Source organism: Mesoplodon densirostris, chromosome 19 (assembly GCF_025265405.1).
Source record: "Mesoplodon densirostris isolate mMesDen1 chromosome 19, mMesDen1 primary haplotype, whole genome shotgun sequence".
Lineage (NCBI taxonomy): Eukaryota > Metazoa > Chordata > Mammalia > Artiodactyla > Ziphiidae > Mesoplodon > Mesoplodon densirostris.
In genome coordinates, this window is record NC_082679.1 from 15,867,244 (window position 1) to 15,889,516 (window position 22,273).

Sequence of the window (22,273 nt, forward strand, 5' to 3'; positions counted from 1 at the left end):
GCGGGCCCCGCCTCCTGTAATGGGGTGCGGCCGCGCAGGCTCAGTCCTGCGTTTCCGGTGCTTAGTGTTCCGACACCGCCCTGGCTTTAAGGAGCTGAGGTTTTTCCCTACACTTCTTGGTTCCAGGTGCAGGCACCCGGGGACGAGAACTCCGAGGTGACTTGAGGACTCGTCGTGCCCAGGGTCACCCCCTAGTGTTGTAGTGTGAATGTTCGCCCCAAAATCAGCTTCCACCCGCTCACAGATGTGGTTTTCGGTCTCCTCCGAAAGGAACTCTTGGGACTCTTGGCACTTGTCCCCTATCCTAGCCTTGTCGCGACAAGCAGCATCTGGAGGCCCCGAATTATGTTTGGCCCACAGTCTGGGGACAAGCGCCCGCATCTGTGGCGGGGTTCCTGCGGCACAGCCCTGATGGCGTTCCAGTTCCGCCTACGAATTGGACTGTCTTGTGCCTTCTCCATCCACAGCCCTTGACCCCCTGAGTCAGGGTCACCAGAATAATTTTTCCTGGACGGGCCCAAAGTGTAGTCTCAGTCTTACAGTCTCTAAAGAGGGGCCCAGACACAGGAAGAGTCCCCTGGCCACAGCCTGGTTTCTGAGGCTAGATGTTCCCAATGTCGGGTGGTGGGCAGGTTGCGGAATGCAGCTGAGAGGGAAAATGGCAACTGAAGCCACCTTTGGGTATCTTTCCCTTGCTCTCTGCTTCCAACGTCCAACCTGTGAAGGCCCAGTACTTTTTCAGGGCTCCTCAGAGGGAGCTAAATCTGGCTCCCGCAGGCAGTCTGGCTCTCTAGCCCGCTGTCTAGCCCTTAGCCTCTCCCCAGGAAGCCGGCTCAGCTTGAGTTTGAATCCTGACTTTGCCCTTAATAATTTGGGATCCCAAAACAGTGAGCTGAGCAACGATCTCCTAATCTGAATGCGAACAAAGGTTTCCGTGCCCCCACTTTTTGGCCCCTATCAAAATTAAGCAGTAAATGCTTAGTAAATAGTAGTTATTATCCTCTGTGTCTTGCTTGCTTCTCCTTAGGTAATACTGATTAAAAAAATAACTGCCAAGCACTCTCCCAAGTACTTTACGTATATCATAACAGTCCTATGGGATGGATGCTATACATTATCTCCATTTTACAAATAAGTAAACTGATTCTGAGGGTGAACTCCCAAGCCTGTACTCTTGAGCACTACTGAAACCGAGCAGGACCCTGTAGGGCTCCTGGGCACAGAAGCCTTTATGTGTCCCCTGTTTCTTGTTTGTAGGAAATAGGCTTCAGCCTCCATGACCTTCCTTGAGCTCCAAAGGGCAGGTTCAAACAGCTGCTAATCAGGGAAGGGAGGGGATGCAGAGACAAGGGAGGAGCAGTCAAGAAACAATAGTGCAGGGGCTTCCCTGGTGGCGCAGTGTTGAGAGTCTGCCTGCCGATGCAGGGGACACGGGTTCGAGCCCTGGTCTGGGAAAATCCCACATGCTGCGGAGCAACTAAGCCCGTGCACCACAGCTACTGAGCCTGTGCGTCTGGAGCCTGTGCTCTGCAACAAGAGAAGGCTGCGACAGTGAGAGAAGCCCGCACACCGTGATGAAGAGTGGCCCCCACTCACCACAACTAGAGAAAACCCTCGCACAGAAACGAAGACCCAACACAGCCAAAAATAAATAAATAAATTCATTTTTTTTAAAAAAGCTCTATTTTCCATCCCTCCATGTATCCTTGCCCTGTACAATCTGACTTTGCAGTTTCTCACATCAAGGGGTAGAGTCCATTTCCTAACTCTTTGAAGCCAGATTGGCCTTGTCATTAACCAACAGAATAAGGTGGAAGGACAGTGTAATACCTCCCAGCCCAGGCCTCAAGGGGCCTTATGTTCTTTTCTCTCTCTCCCCGCGTGCTCTCAGACAATGCCATCGTAACTGTCCAGCGCCGAGTTGACCCTCTAGCAAATGACAGATGCAAAAGTAAGCCCAACCAAGATCAGCCAAGCCTGGTCCATATCAGCAGAACCATCCAGCTAATCCATACACTTTTTTTTTAATGCAATGTTTTCTTTTATTAATATTTATTTATTTATTTTTGGCTGTGTTGGGTCTTAGCTGTGGCACGTGGGATCTTCGTTGAGGCACGCAGGCTTCTCTCTAGTTGTGGCTCATGAGCTCAGTAGTTGTGGCGCGCTGGCTTAGTTGCCCTCAGGGCATGTGGGATCTTAGTTCCCCGACCAGGGATCAAACTTGCGTCCCCTGCATTGCAAGGTGGATTCCTTACCACTGGACCACCAGGGAAGTCCCTAATCCATAGACTTGTGAGAATAATAAATTATTGGTTTTTTTAAATTTATTTTTGCCTGCATTGGGTCTTCTTTGCTGTGCGTGGGCTTTCTCTAGCTGCAGCAAGCCGGGCTGCTCTTCGTTGTGGTGCATGGGCTCTAGGCGCGTGGGCTTCAGTAATCATGGCATGTGGGCTTAGTTGTTGTGGTTTGCAGGCTCAGTAGTTGTGGCTCACAGGCTTAGTTGCTCCATGGAATGTGGGATCTTCCCAGGCCAGGGCTCGAACCCATGTCCCCTGCATTGGCAGGCAGATTCTCAACCACTGCGCCACCAGGGAAGCCCAACAAAAGCTCTTTGAGGCCTCAACGATTCTTAAGAATGTAAAGAAGTCCTAAGACACAAAAGTTTGAGAACCACAGATCTAAATGCCAGCTGTCATTGCAGGACCAGTAAGTTGAGGTGAAGAGTTGCCTCTTGAGTTTAGCAACAAAGGGCTTTATTTTTCATTTATTTTAAATTTTATTTATTTATTTATTTATTTATTTATTTATTTATGGCTGTGTTGGGTCTTCATTGCTGCGTGCAGGCTTTTCTCTAACTGTGGTGAGCGGGGGCTACTCTTCGTTGCGGTGTGCAGGCTTCTCATTGTGGTGGCTTCTCTTGTTGTGGAGCATGGGCGCTAAGGCACACGTGCTTCAGTAGTTGTGGCACATACGCTCAGTAGCTGTGGCGCATGGCTTAATTGCTCCGTGGAATGTGGAGTCTTCCCAGATCAGGGCTCAAACCCGTGTCCCCTGCATTGCCAGGCAGATTCTTAACCACTGCACCATCACGGAAGTCCCAAGGAAGGGCTTTAGCAATAGAAAGAGTTTAGTTTTCGTGGAGTTAGGAGAGGGTTGCAGTAAGGACCATGTAGGCACCTCTTTCCTGAAGTTTGGCTGTGGTTTTATAAGGGATGGATCAGGCCGACAACACAAAAGCCAACATTGGATCTTAACATCACAAAAAGAGACAGAACCTGATGGTATGTGCCTCCTGATGGAAAAATTCAATACCACCCATAAAGTATATTTATCCTAAAATTGAACCTGGATCTGACCCTGTTTTTGGATCTACCAGTTTGTAGAATACACAGCGTTAGAGGAATATATTAAAGGACAACAGGGGGGTACAACCAGCCAAATCAGACAGTGGGAGATCCCACAGGGAAGTTGTAGAAGACTTAGAGCTCTATCAACCAAATGCACTGAACCCTGAACCCTACTTGGATTCTGATTTGAACAAGCCAACAGTAAAAAGACATTCATGAAACGAATGGGGACTTTGTTTCATATATAATAACACTGACCACTTTGTTTCATATATAATAATATAACACTGACCATATATTAAATCATATTAAAGACTTATTGCAACTAGGGTGTGATGTGAAGACTTCACACCTTTTAGAGACACATATAGAAACACATTTCTGGATGAGGTGATTTGTTGCCTGAGGTTTTTTATAATTATTAATTAATTAATTATTTAGGCTGCACTGGGTCGCAGTTGCCACATGCGGGATCTTTTAGTTATGGCATGCTTACGGGATCTATTTCTCCAACCAGGGATCGAACCCGGGTTCCCTGTATTGGGAGCGGAGTCTTACCCGCTGGACCACCAGGGAAGTCCCTGCTGTCTGAAATTTAATGACGGGAGAAATAGGGGGAGGTCAGAAAAACTGAACATGATTGGCCAAATGCTGACAATTACTGAAGTTGGGTGACAGGTAAGAGGGGAAAAGGGATATTTTTTCCTTTAAGATGGGCGCTCCTTGACCCAGCTTGAGAGATAACCGAGACCCTGGAGAGTGACCGGTGGAGATGCAGGAACGCGGAAGGGAGGACATTGGTTCACACTCTCTGATTAAACCATGGCGGGTTCGACCGGCCTCCCGCACCTGCGCAGCCCCGACCTCCGCGAGGGAGCCAAACCCCATAATTCCCCGCGCCGCAGGGCGGGAGCAAGACCTCAGCTTCCAGACGTGAACAAGGTTAGACCGAGGGTGTCGCATGCTTTTCTGGGAAATGTAGTTTGCATGTTAGGTTGGGAGACACCTGTCAACGCCAGCGAGACTACGCATCCCACAATGCACCGCGCGCACGGTGCGGGGAGCAGTGCGCTGCTGCCCCCACGTGGCGACTGAGAGGTTATTGCCCGAGTCTGGGACAGCGCAGAGGCTAGGGTTGCAGAGCCTGCAGGGACTTGGGAGGCGGGCGCTGTCCTGGGAACCCCTTTCGGGGAGGGTGGCCCCAGAATTGGGCCAGGAAAGATGGGGTGGGGAGGTGAAAACGGTGAAGAAATTGGGGACAGGACCCCCTGTGAGGATTAAATGAAGCCAGCATTGTAACTGTTGACTGTATATTGTCATTTTTATTCTTATGGCTTATACAGCACTTACCTGCGTGCCTGGCTCTGAATTTAAGTGCTTTACGTGTGCTAGCTCATTTAATGCTCACAAAATCGTTTGGTAGGTACTATTATCGGCCTCAATTAAGAAGTGAGGCTGATACCCAGGGAGAAGGACTTGTCCAGTGCCCAGCTGGTGACACAGCTGGGGTTTGAACCTAGGCTGTCTGGCTATTCCTCACTAAGGTTGCACCACCTGTTAACCTACTGAATTATCCCAAGTTTGTAACTGGTTCACGAATGAACTCAAGTGGGCTATTAGCATATTGAGTTAGCAATTTAGCTCAGTTCCAGGACAAAGGTTGCATTCAGCCTAAATTTAGCATTGGGATCAAGTTTCTGATCAGCATGAATCACGGAAGGGATTACTTCAAGCCTACAAAGCCCAGTCCCCTTTTGTTCACATGACTCTTATTGAAGTCTCCTCCATCCCATCCCTTCCCTCATACCAGCACCACCTGGCAAATTTAGTGATTTTATTCTCCCTTCCCCTACTGCCAGCAACTTTATTCATAATGAAATATCGGTCAAAAAGAAAAAAGACAAAAAAGAGGAAATGTTTGGTAATTATCTGTTTGTCTGCCTTCAACTCCCAAGCCAGTACTGTGTTCATTTCATGAGTGTGTTTCCAGCATCAAGCCTGACATACAGTGGGGATTGGGAGGGCTCAAAAAATGTGGGGAAAGAGTGCTGGACATTCACTGTCTTCCATCTGCACTGACCTGAGGATTAAGGGCAGGGTGGTGGATGGTGCAGGTCAGGCACAGGCAGCTGGTGGGGGGACAGGATTTAATGGGCCTGGTGGATCCCATGGCCCTTTCCTGCCGCTTCCCCTGAGGTTATGGATCTGGGGACCTGGTAAAGGGTGGTCAGTGCTGGAGCCGCCAAAACCCAAGGTCCATTTTCATAGTAGTGGCTGGGAGGGAGCTGCTCGGCCCAGGAGTATGTTCCAAAGCCCACTCTGCATCTAGGGTGGCTGCATGACTGACACGTTCTCATCAATACAATACGAGCAGAAATGGAACATGCAGAACATGTTTTTAAAGAAAATGGTGAAACGTCCCCACACTGTCTTCTCCTATTTGCCACCTGGAAGCAGATAGTTCCAAGCACATGAAGATGATGGAGCCCCAGTATGGAGTCTGGGTGTGTGAACCATGGAGACTGCTGTCAATCAACCAGAAACTCTGCACTGGACTGTGTGTGTAGGGGGATATTTGTTACAGCAGCTGGTATTGCATTAACACATTGACCACTGTCCCCCTTCCTTTCTGGACCCCTTAAAGCTTAAGCACCAGGTCATTCTGTAAAATGTGTCTCCCCAATCCCTAACTGTGCTTGACTTTCACACAGCAAGTGTAGGTTTCCTAATTAGAAATTACCAGCATGATCCCTTCCATTGTCATCAAAAATTTTAATGTTTCCCCATGTTCTGATGGGGACAGCTTCTTCCATGCTGACAGCTGGAAGGCATTAAAGCACACCCTGGAAGTCTGTGCTTAGATCTTCCACTGCAGTTTGACAGATCCTCATATACACTGATGCTGTGACCCTTGCTTGGAGCTCGGAGGTATGACTTTGGGTGATCACTGTGTCCAGGAGAGCACGTGATCATCTTCCTGCCCCTATTCTTTGGCCTCATCACATGGGAGTGCACACTGGGCCTGATCCTAAAGTGAGCCTCAGGTCCTCAATGCTGAGCTAATTCTGCTGAGCTCTGGCTGAACAAAGGTTGGTAGATTCTGGTTGAGAATTTGGGGACACCCCCTCTAATGCTCCTCACTCTGACAACTCCCTCACGTGAAAGGGATCTAAGCCTTGGAGTCCTTTTATAAAGTAACCAGTTTTTTTTTTTTTTTTTTTTTTTTTTTGCGGTACGCGGGCCTCTCACTGTTGTGGCCTCTCCAGTTGCGGAGCACAGGCTCCGGACGTGCAGGATCAGCGGCTATGGCTCACAGCAGCCGCTCCACGGCATGTGGGATCTTCCCGGACCGGGGCACGAACCCATGTCCCCTGCATCGGCAGGCGGACTCTCAACCACTGCAAGTAACCAGTGTGTGCAGGTGTATGTCTATCCCAGATGAGTGTCTGATGTGAATCTGAGCGTATTCTGTGTGTGTGACTCCCCTGTATGTGGGGGACAGAATCTTTGTGCACTGACTGTATTTCTGCACATGTGACCTCTAGTGTCTGTGTTTTGGGTGTGTCTCTGGTGTTTGGGTATGAGTCCAGGTGTGTGAATGTTCTGTGTATCTGAGTGGGTCCATGTACCTTACAGTGGGCATGAGAGGATGTATGCATCAGGCTGTATGCGCATGTGAGCAGCTTCCCCAAGGACCCCTTCAGCTCTCAAGCATTTCAACCTTATTCTGCTTTTACTGCGGTTGCTCCCACCAGTGCCAACTTCTTCTCCAGAAGCTATAATAAAGTAATTTTAACAATTAAGCAGAATCTCCCGAATAGTCATTCCATCAGGAATCCCTTCAAGGAGCTAATGAGGAGTTACTGCACATGCAGACATACACATGGTGGAACAGGCTCCCTAGAGTGCCTGGGCTGCATGCACACGTCACATACCTGAGGGCACAGACCTCTTTGCCCAGCTCTACAATGCTGTGAGGGGCCTCATGCTACTTCGAAAGACTTGAGATTTCTTTCTTCTTTTAAATATTAAGTGAACAGGTCCCCCACCCACAGGGACAGTGGTAGAACTACTTGTTGACCCCAATATCCCTTTTCCCCAGCTTCTGTAGCACAGGAACTTCTGATATTTGGCTAGGAAATGACCACCCAGTAGAAAAACTACATTTCCCAGCCACCTTTGCAACTACAAGTGGCCATGAGACAGAATTCTGGCCAATGAAATAGGAACAAGTTTTGAGTTGTATATACATATTCCTTAAAAACAAGGGGTATCCCCTCTCCCTCCCCTCACCTACCCAGCTGTCCCCAGCCCCCCCATAATCACTGAGTCTTCCAAACACTTCCCAGGTTTCCGGCAAATTTAATACATGTGTCTCAAAAGTCAATGGCGAGGGTCAAGAGAATAAAATAAAAATGGGGTCATGGGGAGAGGGCCATGGACACACACAGGGAAGGGCAATAAGTAGGTGAGTTAAGCTGGAGCAGGGGGGTGCCCTTCCTTGGGCATCACATCTCGTCCAAACCGTAGTCCTCCTCGGGGAAGTCCCCCACTGTCACAACGGATGGCTTGACGAAGGCGCCGTACTTGGCCTGGCATTCAAAGTAGCGTTTCCCATTCACACTGCAGGGCATGATGGGGAAGGCAGTGTCAGAGGGCTCCTACTCCAGATGCCAGCATGGCTGGGCTCCCCCAGTAGTACATGCATGCACTTACCCATAAATGCACATAAGTACATACGTGCACACAGGCACACACACAGACACTACAGTGGGGATCTCTACCTGCCATCGTTTTTCCCTAGCGGCTCATCATAGCGGACACCGATCCAGTAGCCAGGCTTGAAATCTGTAAGTCCTGCCCAGGGGAGAAATCCCAATGAAACCTCCTTAAGCAGCTCACCCCAGATTTGCACCTGCCCACTGAGTATAAAGCCTATCCTGGCAAAAACCACTCCGTGCTACCACCCAGGGCAACCACCATCTCCTGCTCACATCAATATGGTAGCCCCCTTCACTGGTCTCCCTGTTCCTACCCTGACCCCCATTCACTCAACACCCCCAGCCAAAGGGGGCTCTATAAAAATCGAAGGGAAACAGCACCACTGCCTTGTCCCAAATTCGTCAAAAGCTGCCCATCCCGCTCAGCATAAAACCCACACTGCTGGGCTTCCCTGGTGGCGCGGTGGTTGAGAGTCCGCCTGCCGATGCAGGGGACACGGGTTCGTGCCCCGATCCCGGAAGATCCCACATGCCGCGGAGCGGCTGGGCTCGCGAGCCATGGCCGCGGAGCCTGTGTGTCCGGAGCCTGTGCTCCGCAACGGGAGAGGCCACAGCAGTGAGAGGCCCGCGTACAGCAAAAAAAAAAAAAAAAAAACCACACTGCTTATGGCCAAATGATTTCTGACAAGGGTGTCAAGACAGTTCAACGAGGAGAGAACAGTCTTTCCAACAAATCGTATTGGGTCAACTAGATATCCACATGCAAGAGAATGAAGTTGGACTCCTACCTCACACCATAACCAAAAATTAATTCAAAATGGGTCAAAGACCTAAATGTAATATGTAACACTATAAAACCCTTAGAAGAAAACACAGGTTTAAATCTTTGTGACCCTCTATTAGGCATTGACCTCTTACATATAATGCCACATGCATAAGCAAAAAAAGAAAAAAAAACTGGACTTCATAAAAATCAAAAATGTTTGTGCTTCAAAGGACACTATCAAGACTGTAAAAAGACAACCAACCCACAGAATGGGAGAAAATATTTGCAGATCATATATTTGATAAGGGAATTGTATCTAGAGTATACAAAGGACTCTTACAACTTGTTATGGGCTGTACTGTGTCCCCCACAAGTTCACATGTTGAAGCCCTAAGCCCCAGTAGCTGAGAATGTGACTGTATGTGGAGACAGGGCCTTTAAAGAGATAATTAAGGTAAAATAAGGCCTTTAGGGTGGGATCTAATCCAGGCTGACTGACATCCTCATAAGAGGTTATCTGGACAAAGACTCCAGGGATGTGCTACCCCACAGAGGAAAGACCATGTGAGGACACACAGAGAGGGTGGCCATCGGCAAGCCAAGCAGAGAGGCCTAAGAAGAAATCAAACCTGCCAAAGCCTTAATCTTAGACTTCCCGCTTCCAGAACTGTGAGAAACAAATTTCTGTTTTTTAAGCCACCTGGTGTGTGGTACTTTGATATAGCAGCCCTAACACACCACTCAACAACAAAAAGACAAACCACCCAATTAAAAAATGGGCAAAAGATCTGAATAAGCCATCTTTCTAAAGAAGATATACAAATGCCTGTTAAGCACCGAAAAAGAGGCTCAATATCATTAGCCATCACAGAAATGCAAATCAAAACCATCATGCTCCACCACTTCACACCCATTAGAATGCCTGTAATCAAAAAGATAGATAATAGTAAGTGCTGATGAGGACGTGGATTAACTGGAGCCCTCATTCATCACTGGTGGGAATGTAAAATGGTGCAGCCATTGTGGAAACAGTGTGGCAGTTCCTCAAAAAGTTAAAGAGTTACTCTGTGACCCAGCAATTCCACTCCTAGGTACAAAGAAATGAAAACACATGTCTGCACAAAAACTTAAACAAGGATACTCACAGCAACGTTATTTGTCATAGCCAAAAAGTGGGAAGGACCCAAATGTTCTTCAACTGATGAATGAATAAATAAAATGTGGTGTTGCATACAATGCAATATTATTTGGTGATAAAAAGAAATGAAGTACTGCCACATACTACAACATGGATGATCCTTGAAATTATGGTTCTAGTGAAAGAAGCCAGTCTCAAAAGACCAAGTATTATATGATTCCATTTATATGAAACTTCCAGAATAGGCAAGTCTATAGAGACATAACATAGATTAGTAGCCAGCTATGTGGACTGGGGATGCTGGGGTTTCAGAAATGGGGAGTAGCTGCTAATGGTTATAGGGTTTCCTTTTAGGGTGATGAAAATGTAAAACTGACTGTGGTGATGGTTGCACGATTCCCGTGAACTAAAAGCTAATGAATGATACTCTTTAAATGGGAGATTTTTTTTTTTTGGCCATGTGGCGCAGCTAGCAGGATCTTAGTTCCCCAACCAGGGATTGAATGTGGGCCCTTGGCAGTGATAGTGTGGAGTCCTAACCACTGGACTGCCAGGCAGTTCCCTAAATGGGTTAATTTTATGGTATATAAGTTATATCTCAATAAAACTGTTATTAAAAAACCCCCAAAAACCCCACACTGCTCTCTCCTGTCTCCGAGGCCCAGCACAGTCCAGCCTTGCCTGTGGCCTGGGCGTGCCCTGATCACTTCGGTCTGTGCTTCCTCCATCACAGGCCTAATAATTCTGCCTGTTTCCCCTTCTCAGCTCTGACCACTGTGCCCCAGGCTTTCACTTCATAATTGATCCCTCTGGCCTCCACTTCCTCCATCACAACTCAGGTCATATGGCCTCTGCTTCCCACTTCCCTGCCGTGAGCATACCAGGCTGTCACAGTTAGCCCCTGGGTCCGTCTCCCTTCCTGGACTGAGATCCCCTTGAGGGCTGGGTCCCCAGCACTGCCCACCTCAAGGCAGGACACGAGGCCTCGGTGAGCCACGTACCTACATACATGACGGTGCCCCGGCGAGGGGGCTGCCCAGGTGCCTGCACCTCACAGCGGCTGCCCACGGGGATGGCACCGGCCTGGGCCTCCTCGGTAGGGCGCTGGGAGCTCTCAGCCTCCTGCTGTGCCCGCTCTTCTTCACTGTATCGGCCTAGTTTGTTGCGCTTCAGGAAGGAGCGGACTGAGTCTGTGGGTGGGGTAGGGGGTGAGGGTCAGACACGGGAGACCACCTGGGAGACCTCTGGCCTAATGAGATAATCTGCCACCCTCACGGGGCCAACACTCCGAGGGAAACGCTTCTGTGCTGGGTGTTGAGGGGCTGTCACCCAAGCCCCCAAGTCTCCCACCACAGCCCTGGCCTCTCCCCAGGACCCCTGGGCCTCCCCACAATCCCGAAACTAAAGGGAAGGTGCCTGCCTGCAGTCTTTCGCGGTACCCCACCCTCCCGTCCCTTCAGTATCACGCTTGCCTCCACCCAGGCCCGGAAACCTTCATCTTCCCCACCACACATTCTCACCTGTCCCCACATGCCTGCACCCCACTGTCCTGTCGGTTCCACGTATTCTACCATGTTCTGCCCCCTACACCGTGCCCCCAGTGTGACCCTGACCGCCCCCCCATCTGACCCCACATACACACCCCAGACCTTCCTCTCAGGCCCCCTCTACTTTCTCATGGCCCTGTCTGCCTGCCCACACTTGGCCACACCCCCCAGCTTCCATTCACACCTCATGCCCGTCCACCCGACTGTTCTCCCATGAGCTGTCTGTCCCCACGCCAACCTCACCCTGCCCCCTCCACTCCCCCACGCTTGCCTGCCCCATTGCCCACACCACCGACTCGCCCTCAGTGTCCCCGTCTATCCTGTCTGCTCCCCACCCCCTCCCCTAGCCCCCAAGGGCCCCCACCCCTCCTTGTGCACCCCGTACTTTGCCTCTGGTCATAGGCTTCTTGTGAGATCTCGTATTTCTCCACCTTGGACATGTCCTCATACTCCCCAAGACGGGCACCGCTGTGGTCAATGACCTGTAGTGAGGGGAGGGAGGTCAGTGGGGATCAGGGTCTGGGCAGAGAGGCCTGAGATGCTGCGGGGGGGGCGAGTGTGGCTGCACGTTGGAACATTCTGTAGATTTAAGTCTCTCCTGTCTCGGAAAAACCACATTCCTCTACCCTCACCTTTACCCCAGCCTTCTTGCCTGCCCTGAGCCCAGCCGAAGGGGGGAGAGCAGGTGTCTACAACGGCCATCTCCCTCTCTACCACCCATCCAAGGCCCTGGAGGCTGCATCTGCTTCCAGATGACCCCTACATACTGGCATCCACATCACCGATGGCCCCGGGACACTGGAACCGAAGGGCAGAGCTCGGGCCTTGCTCATGAACCCTCCGGGCAGTGTGTCTCTCCTCTCTGGATCTCTGGGACCCTCCTAGGCTGACCCCAACTTCCAGATCCTGGTGCATCTCTTCTGTACCACCCCCAACATTTATTTACTCATTGCCTGCTGAGCTCCTCCAAGGCACCCAGCTGAGCTCCGTGCTGGGTATTAGGGACACGATACAAAAATAGATCAATCCCTGCCCTCAAGGAGTGCTCATTCTGCTGGGAGGCCAACCAGAAACAAATGCACAGAGATGGGTATTAAACACCAGATGACGACAAGGTTCTATGCAGACAAATACAACAAAGAGGCTTCTGGAAGGAGGGGATGTCTGAGACAGGCCTGAAGGAACGAGTACCAAGTCCCAGATGTAGAAATGTCTTTAGCCCTTTTGAGGAACAGCAGGGCCACCCCGGCAGCAGTGGAGTGAGCCAGGGGGAGAGTGGGAGACACAACAGATCACTGGAGACTTTGGCTTTTACCTAGAATGAGATACAGCCAGGGAAGGGCTCAGCCAGGAGGGCTCTGATCTGACACAGGTGTTTACAAGCTCCCTCAGCTGAGTGTGGGAAGCAGACAGAGGGGCACAGGGATGCGAGCAGGGAGACGGCTTGTGTGATGGTCCAGGAGGGAGAGGATGGAGGCTGGGCTAGGGTGGGGGCAGTGAGGAAGGAGAATCTGGACTCTGGATAGATTTTTGTGGGTGGAGCCCATGGATCTGCGGACAGATTAGATGTGGGTGTGAGGGAAAGACAGGGGTGAGGAACACCCTAAAGTGTTTGGCCTGAGCCACTGGGCAAAATAGAAATAGCCCTTATCTCTGGCTAACAATCACTAAGAATTTCCACTTTCTATATCAGGGGTTTTTTCTAAGTTTGAGGTTGCTGTCATTCGTTGCTGCAAGAAATATGGGTGAGGGCTTCCCTGGTGGTGCAGTGGTTAAGAATCCGTCTGCCAATGCAGGGGACACGGGTTTGAGCCCTGGTCTGGGAAGATCCCACATGCCGCAGAGCAACTACGCCTGTGCGCCACAACTACTGAGCCTGCGCTCTAGAGCACGCGAGCCACAACTACTGAAGCCCGCGCGCCTAGAGCCTGTGCTCTGCAACAAGAGAAACCACCACAATAAGACTGCTCACTGCAACGAAGAGTAGCCCCCGCTCGCCATAACTAGAGAAAGCCGCGTGCAGCAACGAAGACCCAACGCAGCCAAAAATAAATTTTAAAAAAAGGAAAAGAAAAAAGAAATATGGGTGATATTTATAAACAGAAAAAGAATTGTAGAAAAAATACAAATTCTCCAGAGGCTCCACCTCTGGGAAACTTTCCTTGTATGGCCTCAGAAGTCAGCAGACTGTCTATACCTGAATCCATGTGTGAAACCTCCTGTTTGAGGACGCCACTGCCCTGCCTGACCCACCAGCATCCCAAGGCTGAGACTGCCCAGGTCAGTCCAAAATCAGTCCTATGGGCTCAGCACAGTCCCGACCTGCTCCCACAATGGTCCAGGACCCATCACCTCAACTGGACTATGGAAGCAGCCTCCTCCTTGGTCTCCCTACTCCTCTGTCCTCCACAGTCTGTTCCCCACACGCAGTCAGAGGGAGCCAGTGAACACCTGAGTCAGACCAGGACCCTCCTGGCTCAGAGTCCTCCCCTGGCTTCCACTTCCCACCAAAACAGGACAGGTCACTCTTCAGTCCCTGTACCCCACTCCGCTCCCTCCCACCTCAGAGTGTTTGCACATGCTGTGCCCTCCTCCTGGAGCACACTTTCCCCTTCTTCAGTTAACTTCAGGTCTCTGTTCAGGCAGCACCTCCTCCAGGAAGTCCTCCTGGATCTCACTGATGGGTCAGGCTCCCCAGTATAGGATCTCCCAGCTCTGTGATCTCCTCCTGCATGGCCCTCATCTCACTGACCCTTTACATTTGTTCCTGTGAATATTTAGCTAACGCCTACCGCACTCACTGGACAGAGCTAAAATACAGACCTTCTCAGACTTGATTCACAGCTATATCCCTGGCATAATGTGGATGCTCAATGAACAGTTATGAATAATTGAAAGAGACAAAAAAGACCCAGTTCTCTGGGTACACTAACTTCTGGAGCCATGCAGACTGAGGTAAAAATTCTAGCTATGTTTCTCCTCAGGAAAGTAAATTCCATACTGAAACTAAGTTTTCTCTTCCACAAAATAGGGTTAATTACGCCATTTTCCAAGTATTATTTTATGCATTCAACTCATCATTCAACAATGTTTCACCAAGCATCCTCTCTGTGCCAGGCACTGTTCCAGGTATTGGAGAAAAATCTATAGTATGCCACAGGTGATTATGAGAAGGACAAAAATCAAAGAAAGTGGGAAAGGGAGGAGGTTTAAATTTTATACTGAGGGCAATGAAGCCCTCACACCCGGAAGGTGACATTTAAGTAAAGACTGGAAGGACGGAGTAAGCCATGTGGGCAAAGAAAAAAGAAACATCCAGGCACAGAGAATAGCACATGCAAAGTTCACCTGGGATGCTAGGATGTCTGCAGGATTTTGGTGGGGCGGGGAAGACTGAGGACAGAGAGGATGATGTGAGCTGATGCATGCAGAGGTCCTCTGTGTTCTGGCTTCTCCCAATATGTGAGCCTCTTTGCTCACCCTGACCCACCTCACACTCTGTTCCCTCTGCCTGGAATGCCCCTCCCGCCTCTTCTCTTAGGTCATCCTTCAGATCTCAACTCAGGCATCCCTAACTTCAGGAAGTCCCTTCTGATACCCCGAGGTGGGGTCAGGCACCTCTTCTGGATGCCTCCAGTCCCCTAGGCTTTTCTCAACCCAGTCCAGACCAATCTGGCTGCCAGTGTCTGGTGATGGGTCTGTCTCTCTCCCTGCTGGACTGGGAGCTCCATGCGGTTAGGGCCTATTTTGGTAATCACACAGCGCAAAGCACAGCAAGCATCTATTGAATAAATAAATGAATTGAGGGGAGGGATCCCAGGTAGGGAGGCCTCACATGGATGCGACAGCCGTCATCTACGGGATAAGAGCCCAGCAGTGCATCCTCCTGATCCAGCTTGCTGTAGAATTTGTCGTCAGGTCCATACAGCTCCAATTCCATGCAAGAAGCAGGGCTGCCCACAACCAGCTGTAGTTTACACTGTGGGGATACAAGATGGGGAGGGGGATACGAGGTGGAAGGCTGTCAGTGGCCCCACTCTCTGCCCTGGGGCTCCGCCCTTTGTATCAATAACCATCATCCATTCCTCGCTCCTCCAAGAGACCTACCATTTAGGACCCACCTGGTTATCCCTGGCCCCACCTCCTCTGGTCTTGCCCCCACCCCCTGCAACCTTTTTTTCTCTGGCCCCGCACCCATTCTCTGGAACCTCAGGTTCCCTCTGGCCCCGCCCCGCTGAGGTCCAGTCCAGAACCTCTGCAACCTCGGCTTATCTCTGGCCCCTTCCCTGCGCTGGGGAAGACCCTCCATTTCTTCTTGGCCCCGCCCCTCAACATTAACCCCGCCCCCGGACCCCGCCCCCACGGCCACACCTTGAACTCAGCTATGGTGAGGCTGCGACTGTACCGCTTCTGGGAGCGAAAGCTGTTGAGTGAGCTGCTGATGAAAACGTTCACTGTAGGCGCCGACAACCCCGTCACCTCCATCTCGCCGCGCCCTGCGGGGGCCCGCAACCCAGTCAGCCGCCTCACACCGGCTCCGCAACCGCTGCCGCAGCCGCTTCTGGGATATCAGCCCCTCCCCCTGCTCCCGGACCTGGCCAATCCACGCCCTCCAGCCAGGAGGGTCCGCCAATCGCCGCGTCTCTCCGCCGCCTCCAGGAAGAAGTCCTGGGTAGGCCCAGCCAATCCTGAGACGCCTTCCACGGTGCACAGTTCTTCCAATAGCGTCACGGGAAACGGCCTGGCGGGCGAAGGCTGAAGCCGAGAGGAAGGACTGGCAAGAGCTACCCGTGTTCGCGAAGGGTAAACTCGCGCATGTGCACTGGCCTTCAACCTGCAAAGAGCCAAGGCCTCTCCATTTACACTCAGCACTTTGCGGGTTACGTGACGCATCATTTTTCCCGGTTCTCGTACCACACTATTCTGTAAACTGGGGAAGAAAGGCCCAGAAGTTGGAAGCCATATTCTAGGATATCAAAAGATTGAAGCAAGTAATTAATCAAACCTCAGCTCAGCTCAGCGAGCACAAACCCGCTGGGAGCCATTACATGTGCCCAGCTCCTCCCCTCTTTTGGCGAAGCTAAGAGATCTGACCCTTCCCGCGACCTGTCGCGCGGCTGAGCAAGCGCTGAAGGCTCGGAGGGCAGTGAGTCGCCATGGAACCCGATGGGACCTACGAGCCGGGCTTCGTGGGTATTCGATTCTGCCAGGAATGGTGAGACCCGGCCAGCACTGTGGAAGGGGAGCAAGTAGGGGCCCCAGTACTGACCTCTGACCTCCCCCTCCCCACAGTAACAACATGCTTTACCCCAAGGAGGACAAGGAGAACCGCATTCTGCTGTACGCGGTGAGCGCGAGCCAGCCGGGCGCCCCGGTGTTCCGTGACCGGCCCACAGGTTCCCAACGTGGCCCGGCCCTACTCCCAGTGCCGCCCCGTTCTGGTCTACCCTCCCAACTGTCCCCCTAGTGAACCCGACTTTCTCGTCTTGCCCATCCGCGAGGTGATTCTCGATTACACCCAATGATCCCAACCTCAAGACTCCATCCCCTAGTCATCCCCTCGGGGGAAGACCATGCCCTCCCAGTCCCATCGGGGATCTCTCTGTGACCCCCTTCCCGCCACTCTCGCCCTCTCGCAGTGCCGGAATTGTGATTACCAGCAGGAAGCCGACAACAGCTGCATCTACGTCAACAAAATCACGCACGAAGTGGAGTGAGTGGCAGTGCCCGAGCTCGGGGACGGGGTTGTTGGCTTGGGAGGCCCGGTCTAAGCATACTTATTCACCCTCTATTCCCTCAGCGAACTGACCCAGATCATCGCTGACGTGTCCCAGGACCCCACGTTGCCGCGGACCGAAGACCACCCTTGCCAAAAGTGAGCGCGCAGCTGGTATTGGGGAGGGAAGGTGGCTCATTCTCACCAGACGGAGAAGGGAGGAGGGGAAGGGTATGGCAGGCTCTGAGTGGCTGACTGTCCCCTCAGGTGCGGCCACAAGGAGGCAGTGTTCTTTCAGTCACACAGTGCCCGGGCCGAGGTGAGTGGTGAGAGCAAGGCTTTCCGAGTGACCTGAGCCTGGTACTTCCCGGGGGTGGGGATACCAATATTGGGGAGATCCTGCCCTTCCAGGCATCCCGAGCTGGACCTTTAGTAGTGGGGAAAGCCCCCTAATCTGTTCTTTTGGGGTGAGGCTTCTCTGGATGGAGGTTCGTGTTGTATCCTGCCCTGTGGATCCAGATCCTTCCTAACTGTGCATCCTTTCTGCCAGGATGCCATGCGCTTGTATTACGTGTGCACGGCCCCACACTGCGGCCACCGCTGGACCGAGTGAACCACTCTCCCCCTTGTGTAATAAATGCTATGTTCTATGCGTGCCTTTCCTCTGTTTATTTCTCTCTCATGGGTTGGACACAGGGTTCTCAGTCTCAAGCAGCGCGGTGCAGGGTGCGGTGCTGCGCGTAGGCGTCAGGCCTCGAGCTGGTGAAGCCGCAGTCCTCACACACATGTAACTTCTCACAGCGCTCACGATAAGTGTAGCTGGCCGGCTGTCCGTATACCTTGGCAAGATGCACTCCAAGTGAGCAGCGCTGCGTGAATGCTTTCCCACAAGCTCTGCAGCGGAATGGCTGGATCCCTGCGCAGGTGGGCCAGAGGGAGAGAGGACAGACAGGGCAGTGGCCCCCAGACCAGCACCCTCCGACCTCGCCCTCCGTGAGCATTCCCCCTTTTCTACTCCAAGTTCGCCAGACCTCGGCCTCCTTCCCACCATCTGCTCCCTCCTCCCCGTGCAAACGTGGGAGCTGTGTGTCCCCACCCTCCTCACCAGGATGTTCCTTCCCCTGGAGGAGAAGGAGGGAGGCTTTCCCTTGCACCCTTCAATATGGGACCTGAATCCTGTAACCAGTACCTGTTTTCTCTGTATCCCTCAGCAGGCCCCCACCCTGGCACCACCCTGACACCCACTGCCTGGGAGCTGAGGTGCATGGTATTCCCAGCCTCCTGATGGCTGAGTCTCTGCCCCACTAACACACGCCCCACTTGTTCACAGAACTCAAGTGCACGGAAACTCCACATCCCATGCACCTCCCTCCATTTCATTCCATTCCCTCCCAGCAGCGCCTCCCAGTCCCTGCCGCCACTCACCCGTGTGAGTCCTCATGTGCCGCTTGAGGTCAAAGGCGTCGTGAAAGCCCTTGCCACAGCAGTGGCACACGTGGCGGCGGGCAGGGCTGTGGCACCTGAGGTGCCGGGTCAGCAGGCGCTGCAAGGGGAAGCCTTGGGGCAGAGGGGGCAGCCAAGCGTCCCAGGGCCACTAGCAGCGGCAGTCAGAGTGCCCTGGGAGGGCTGTGGGAGGGACATGGGAGTTAGGACCGCACCCCACCCCTCCACTGGACCAAATGGAGCGCCTAGGACTGGGAACCAAGGAGGTCTGGGAAGGCCAGAGACTGCAGTTTGTGCGTGCTCATGCCACCCTCTCCCCAAGGCCTTCCCTGACCACCCTGCCCCCATCGCCCTTACTTTGTTTTCTGTTTCTCCATAGTACATACCATCTTCCAACATAATATTTTTTTTCCTAATTTTATTATCTATACCTGTAGCTCCCACCAGATTATAAGCTTCAGGAAGGAATGAGTTTTTGTCTTACTCCTAAACACCCATTGCCTAGAACAGTCCTGGCTCCCAATAAAAACTGAAATAATCTCCAGCACACTTACATCCTGCCTAGGGCTTTCCTTCTTCCAGTGCACGCACAGCTGAGTATCCCTTCTGAGAGACCCCAAAGCTCCTCCCCCATCCCCCATCCCGCGCCTGTCACCTTGTCTGATTCTCTGACATAATGCAAACCATCAGCCACTTATTGGCTTGAATCCTGTTCTTCTGCCCCGCTGGGCAGAGAATCCCTGGGGGCAGGGGCTGTGGCTGCCCACCCTGGGGAAAGGGTGCTTGGGATGAGGGCTAACAGTGAGCCCCCTACTAAGAAAGAAAAGGCATTCCCAGCAGAGAGGACAATGGGTGGAAAGGTCCGGAGGCTGGAGTGGCATGAGGGGGTAAGGGGCAGGCAGGTTCTCTTGAGGCTGAGAGCGGGCAGGGGTGAAACTGAGCAGGGTCTTGTGGGCCAGCTGCAGACTCACCGCTGCCCGAGAGTCCCGGAGGCCAGAAGACTGGTGTGCCGGTGGCCCCCCCAGGCTGCTGCAGTCTGAGGAGAGAAGCCAGATGGTGATGCTTTGTGTCTCCCCTGCCCCTCACCTCTAGGCCCAGTGAGGGGCCCACCTGGGACATAGGCGTGTCCCCGGAGCTGGTCAGGCAGGTGGCCCCAGTTGGGTGGCTGTGGATGCCGACTCCTGACCAGGAAGGCACGGGGCATCACCACCGGGAACAGCTCCCCACACACACAGGGCTGCTTCCTTCACCTGCTGTCAGACCTCAGGCCCAGGAGGACTATTCCAGGTGGGAAGGGAGGGAGAAGGGAAGGTGGGAAGGGAGAATGAGAGGTCTCATTCTCTCCATGCAAATTTTGTGACAGGCCCAGGGGGTAGACTTAGCTGGCTCCAGTTACCTCTGCCTTGGGCCCTGCCATTCCTCCCCCTTCTCCTCTGCCAGGTTCCTGAGGGTACTCTCCAGCCTCCAGGGGAAGACAAGCACTAGGGCCCCCAGGGAGGTCAAGCAAGGGCAAGACTGGAACCTAAGCAGCCCTTGGGGGTGGAGAGAGGAAACAGAGACTGCAGTGGGGCTGAGTGTTTTTCCATATTACCAGCAGGGCCAAGGACCTGAGGGTCTGTTTGCCAAGCAAATCAGTCACTACCGGACATCCAACAGCCTGCTTGGTTATTCAAATCACAGCAGCCGTCTGAGGAAGCAGGGCAGGGTGTGACTGTGATTGCTTGCTCCAGAGGGTGGAGAGACAGCAGTGTCCAAGGTCAAAGTGAGGATCCAGCCTGTGCATCTTCAAGCAGGAGACTCTACCTCTCTGATCTGCAGATGCCCAGCGCTGACGTTCAGCCGGAAGCACTATTCAAGTGTACGGGGTATCACAATACTGGTTTGCTACTAGTCCAGCTCCTAGTAACTCCCTCACTCTCCTACGGTCCAGGAACTATAAGGGGTCACCTGACACAGCCAGGGACTCCCAGGACCCTTACCCTTACTCTGGCCAGGCTCCGTTCTAGATTGGTCATTGGCTTCTTAGCCAGGGGTTAAGGATTTTGAATATTCCCCATGCAGTTACTTTCACTTATTCACCCAACGATTTTCTGAGCTCCAACTATAGGCCAGGCTTAGCTCAGCACTGAAAATGAAGACATAAAGGTCCATGGGGGAGACACACCAGTGATAGTCCAGAATGACCAAGGCTATGATGGGGGAAGCACAGACAGAGTGACCCAAGCTTCAATGGGGAAAAGCCAGGGCGCTCAGGGGACCCAGAAGAGGCTCCTGATCCAGTCTAAGGATTCAGGGATGACTTCCTAGGTGAGCCTTGAAGGAAGAAGAGGTTTCTGGTAAACAGGGAGGGTTTTCCAGGCAGAGGAACAGTCTATAAAAGTCTTGATGGTGAAAGAAGCAATATTTATTCATTTCTTCACATTCCCTGAGAGTCAGTCCAGCTAATTCATCCGCGGAAGCAACAGAGAAAGCGCTGGAAGCCTGCTGGCCCAGAGCTTTGCCACTTTATCTCTGCAGGACCTGGGGCAAGTCACATCTTGTCTTGCTGAGCCTGTTTCTTCATCTGGAAATGGGACTAATGAGTCTTCCTACCAATGGTTTGTGTTGAAAATCCATGTAGATCACCCAGGGAGAGGATCTGGCATGCAGCAGACATAAATGCGAGTTGCTCAAAAGTCTTGAAGGGTGGGGTGTCTAGGCAAGCATCTGAGTTTCAATCAGCCCATGTAAAATGGGATTTTTTTTTTTTTTTCTTTTGGCTTCACTTCACAGCTTGCGAGATCTTAGTTCCCTGACCAGGGATCGAACCTGTGCACCCTGCAGTGGAAGGGCAGAGTCTCAACCTCTGGACTGCCAGGGATGTCCCTGTAAAGTGGGATTTTAAGTGTCTCCATCTCCCAATTGTTAGACTTTACGCAGCTGTGACTGGTGTGCCTGGCCTGGGTCGGCAGCCCAGTATCTAGGACCTGACCGACGCAGGGCCAGATGCACTGGGGCCAGATGCACTGAAGAACAAGCCAGTGAGCAGGTTATGGGAGCCATTTTGTTCGTCTCAGGTGCCCAGTTCTCCATGTCCAACACCACATCTCTTGAGACAACTGGTTCCTGAGTTGTTGCTGAAAACACATTAGGTAAAAACCCTGGGGTCGGGTATCTTTACTTGCCCCCAGGTCCCTTTTCTGTCCTGCTCTGTGTCCTGGGAAGCTGACCTGGGTGGTCAGTATCATTTGGGCTCCTGGGCCCTCTGGCTTCCAGTGGGGTTTAGACAATGGGGAGCCTGGCAGAAGATGGGGGAGGGGTTCCCCCAACTCCCTCCCTGTGGGGTTGCCAGGAACACAACTCCCCTCAGGGCAGCTCTCTCCAGGATTTGCTCTTCTGGGTTCCACTTTGCTCCCTTGTGCCTTGTGTGGGGAGTAACACCTCTCCTCTGTTACCAGTCTAGGGTAATGCACTGGCCCCGAGGTTTCCCTGTTCCCTGTCCACTTCTCTGCAAATGATCCCTCTGCTAAACTCTCTTTCAAATATCCCACGTGAGCATGCTGTCCTCTTCCTGCTGGAACAGTCGCATGCACACACATTCATCAGGAGTGGTTTC

General features: G+C 52.2%; 3 protein-coding genes across 4 annotated transcripts; 1 reads left to right on the forward strand and 2 right to left on the reverse strand.

Annotated features, from left to right (window-relative positions):
* Nucleotides 1-7,689: 7,689 nt before the first annotated feature.
* On the reverse strand, nt 7,690-16,109 carry TBCB (tubulin folding cofactor B). Its single transcript, XM_060084980.1, has 6 exons — nt 15,891-16,109; nt 15,355-15,498; nt 11,905-12,001; nt 10,974-11,162; nt 8,132-8,204; nt 7,690-7,970 (listed from the first exon to the last, which is right to left on the reverse strand). The coding sequence occupies exons 1-6, from the start codon at nt 16,002-16,004 to the stop codon at nt 7,856-7,858; spliced, it is 732 nt and encodes a 243-aa protein (XP_059940963.1). The 5' UTR covers nt 16,005-16,109; the 3' UTR covers nt 7,690-7,855.
* Nucleotides 16,110-16,382: 273 nt separating this feature from the next.
* On the forward strand, nt 16,383-19,218 carry POLR2I (RNA polymerase II subunit I). 2 transcript variants are annotated; one of them, XM_060085008.1, is made up of 6 exons: nt 16,383-16,734; nt 16,812-16,866; nt 17,159-17,232; nt 17,320-17,394; nt 17,503-17,554; nt 18,037-19,218. In XM_060085008.1, the coding sequence occupies exons 1-6, from the start codon at nt 16,676-16,678 to the stop codon at nt 18,046-18,048; spliced, it is 327 nt and encodes a 108-aa protein (XP_059940991.1). In that variant the 5' UTR covers nt 16,383-16,675; the 3' UTR covers nt 18,049-19,218. The 2 variants fall into 2 exon arrangements, with proteins under 2 accessions (XP_059940991.1, XP_059940990.1); XM_060085007.1 differs by lacking the exon at nt 18,037-19,218 and adding an exon at nt 17,786-17,887.
* On the reverse strand, nt 17,943-19,910 carry OVOL3 (ovo like zinc finger 3). Its single transcript, XM_060085001.1, is given in 5 exon segments — nt 17,943-18,151; nt 18,661-18,792; nt 18,795-18,861; nt 19,650-19,714; nt 19,789-19,910. Coding segments are annotated over 5 exon segments (567 nt in total). The 5' UTR covers nt 19,883-19,910.
* Nucleotides 19,911-22,273: the final 2,363 nt, after the last annotated feature.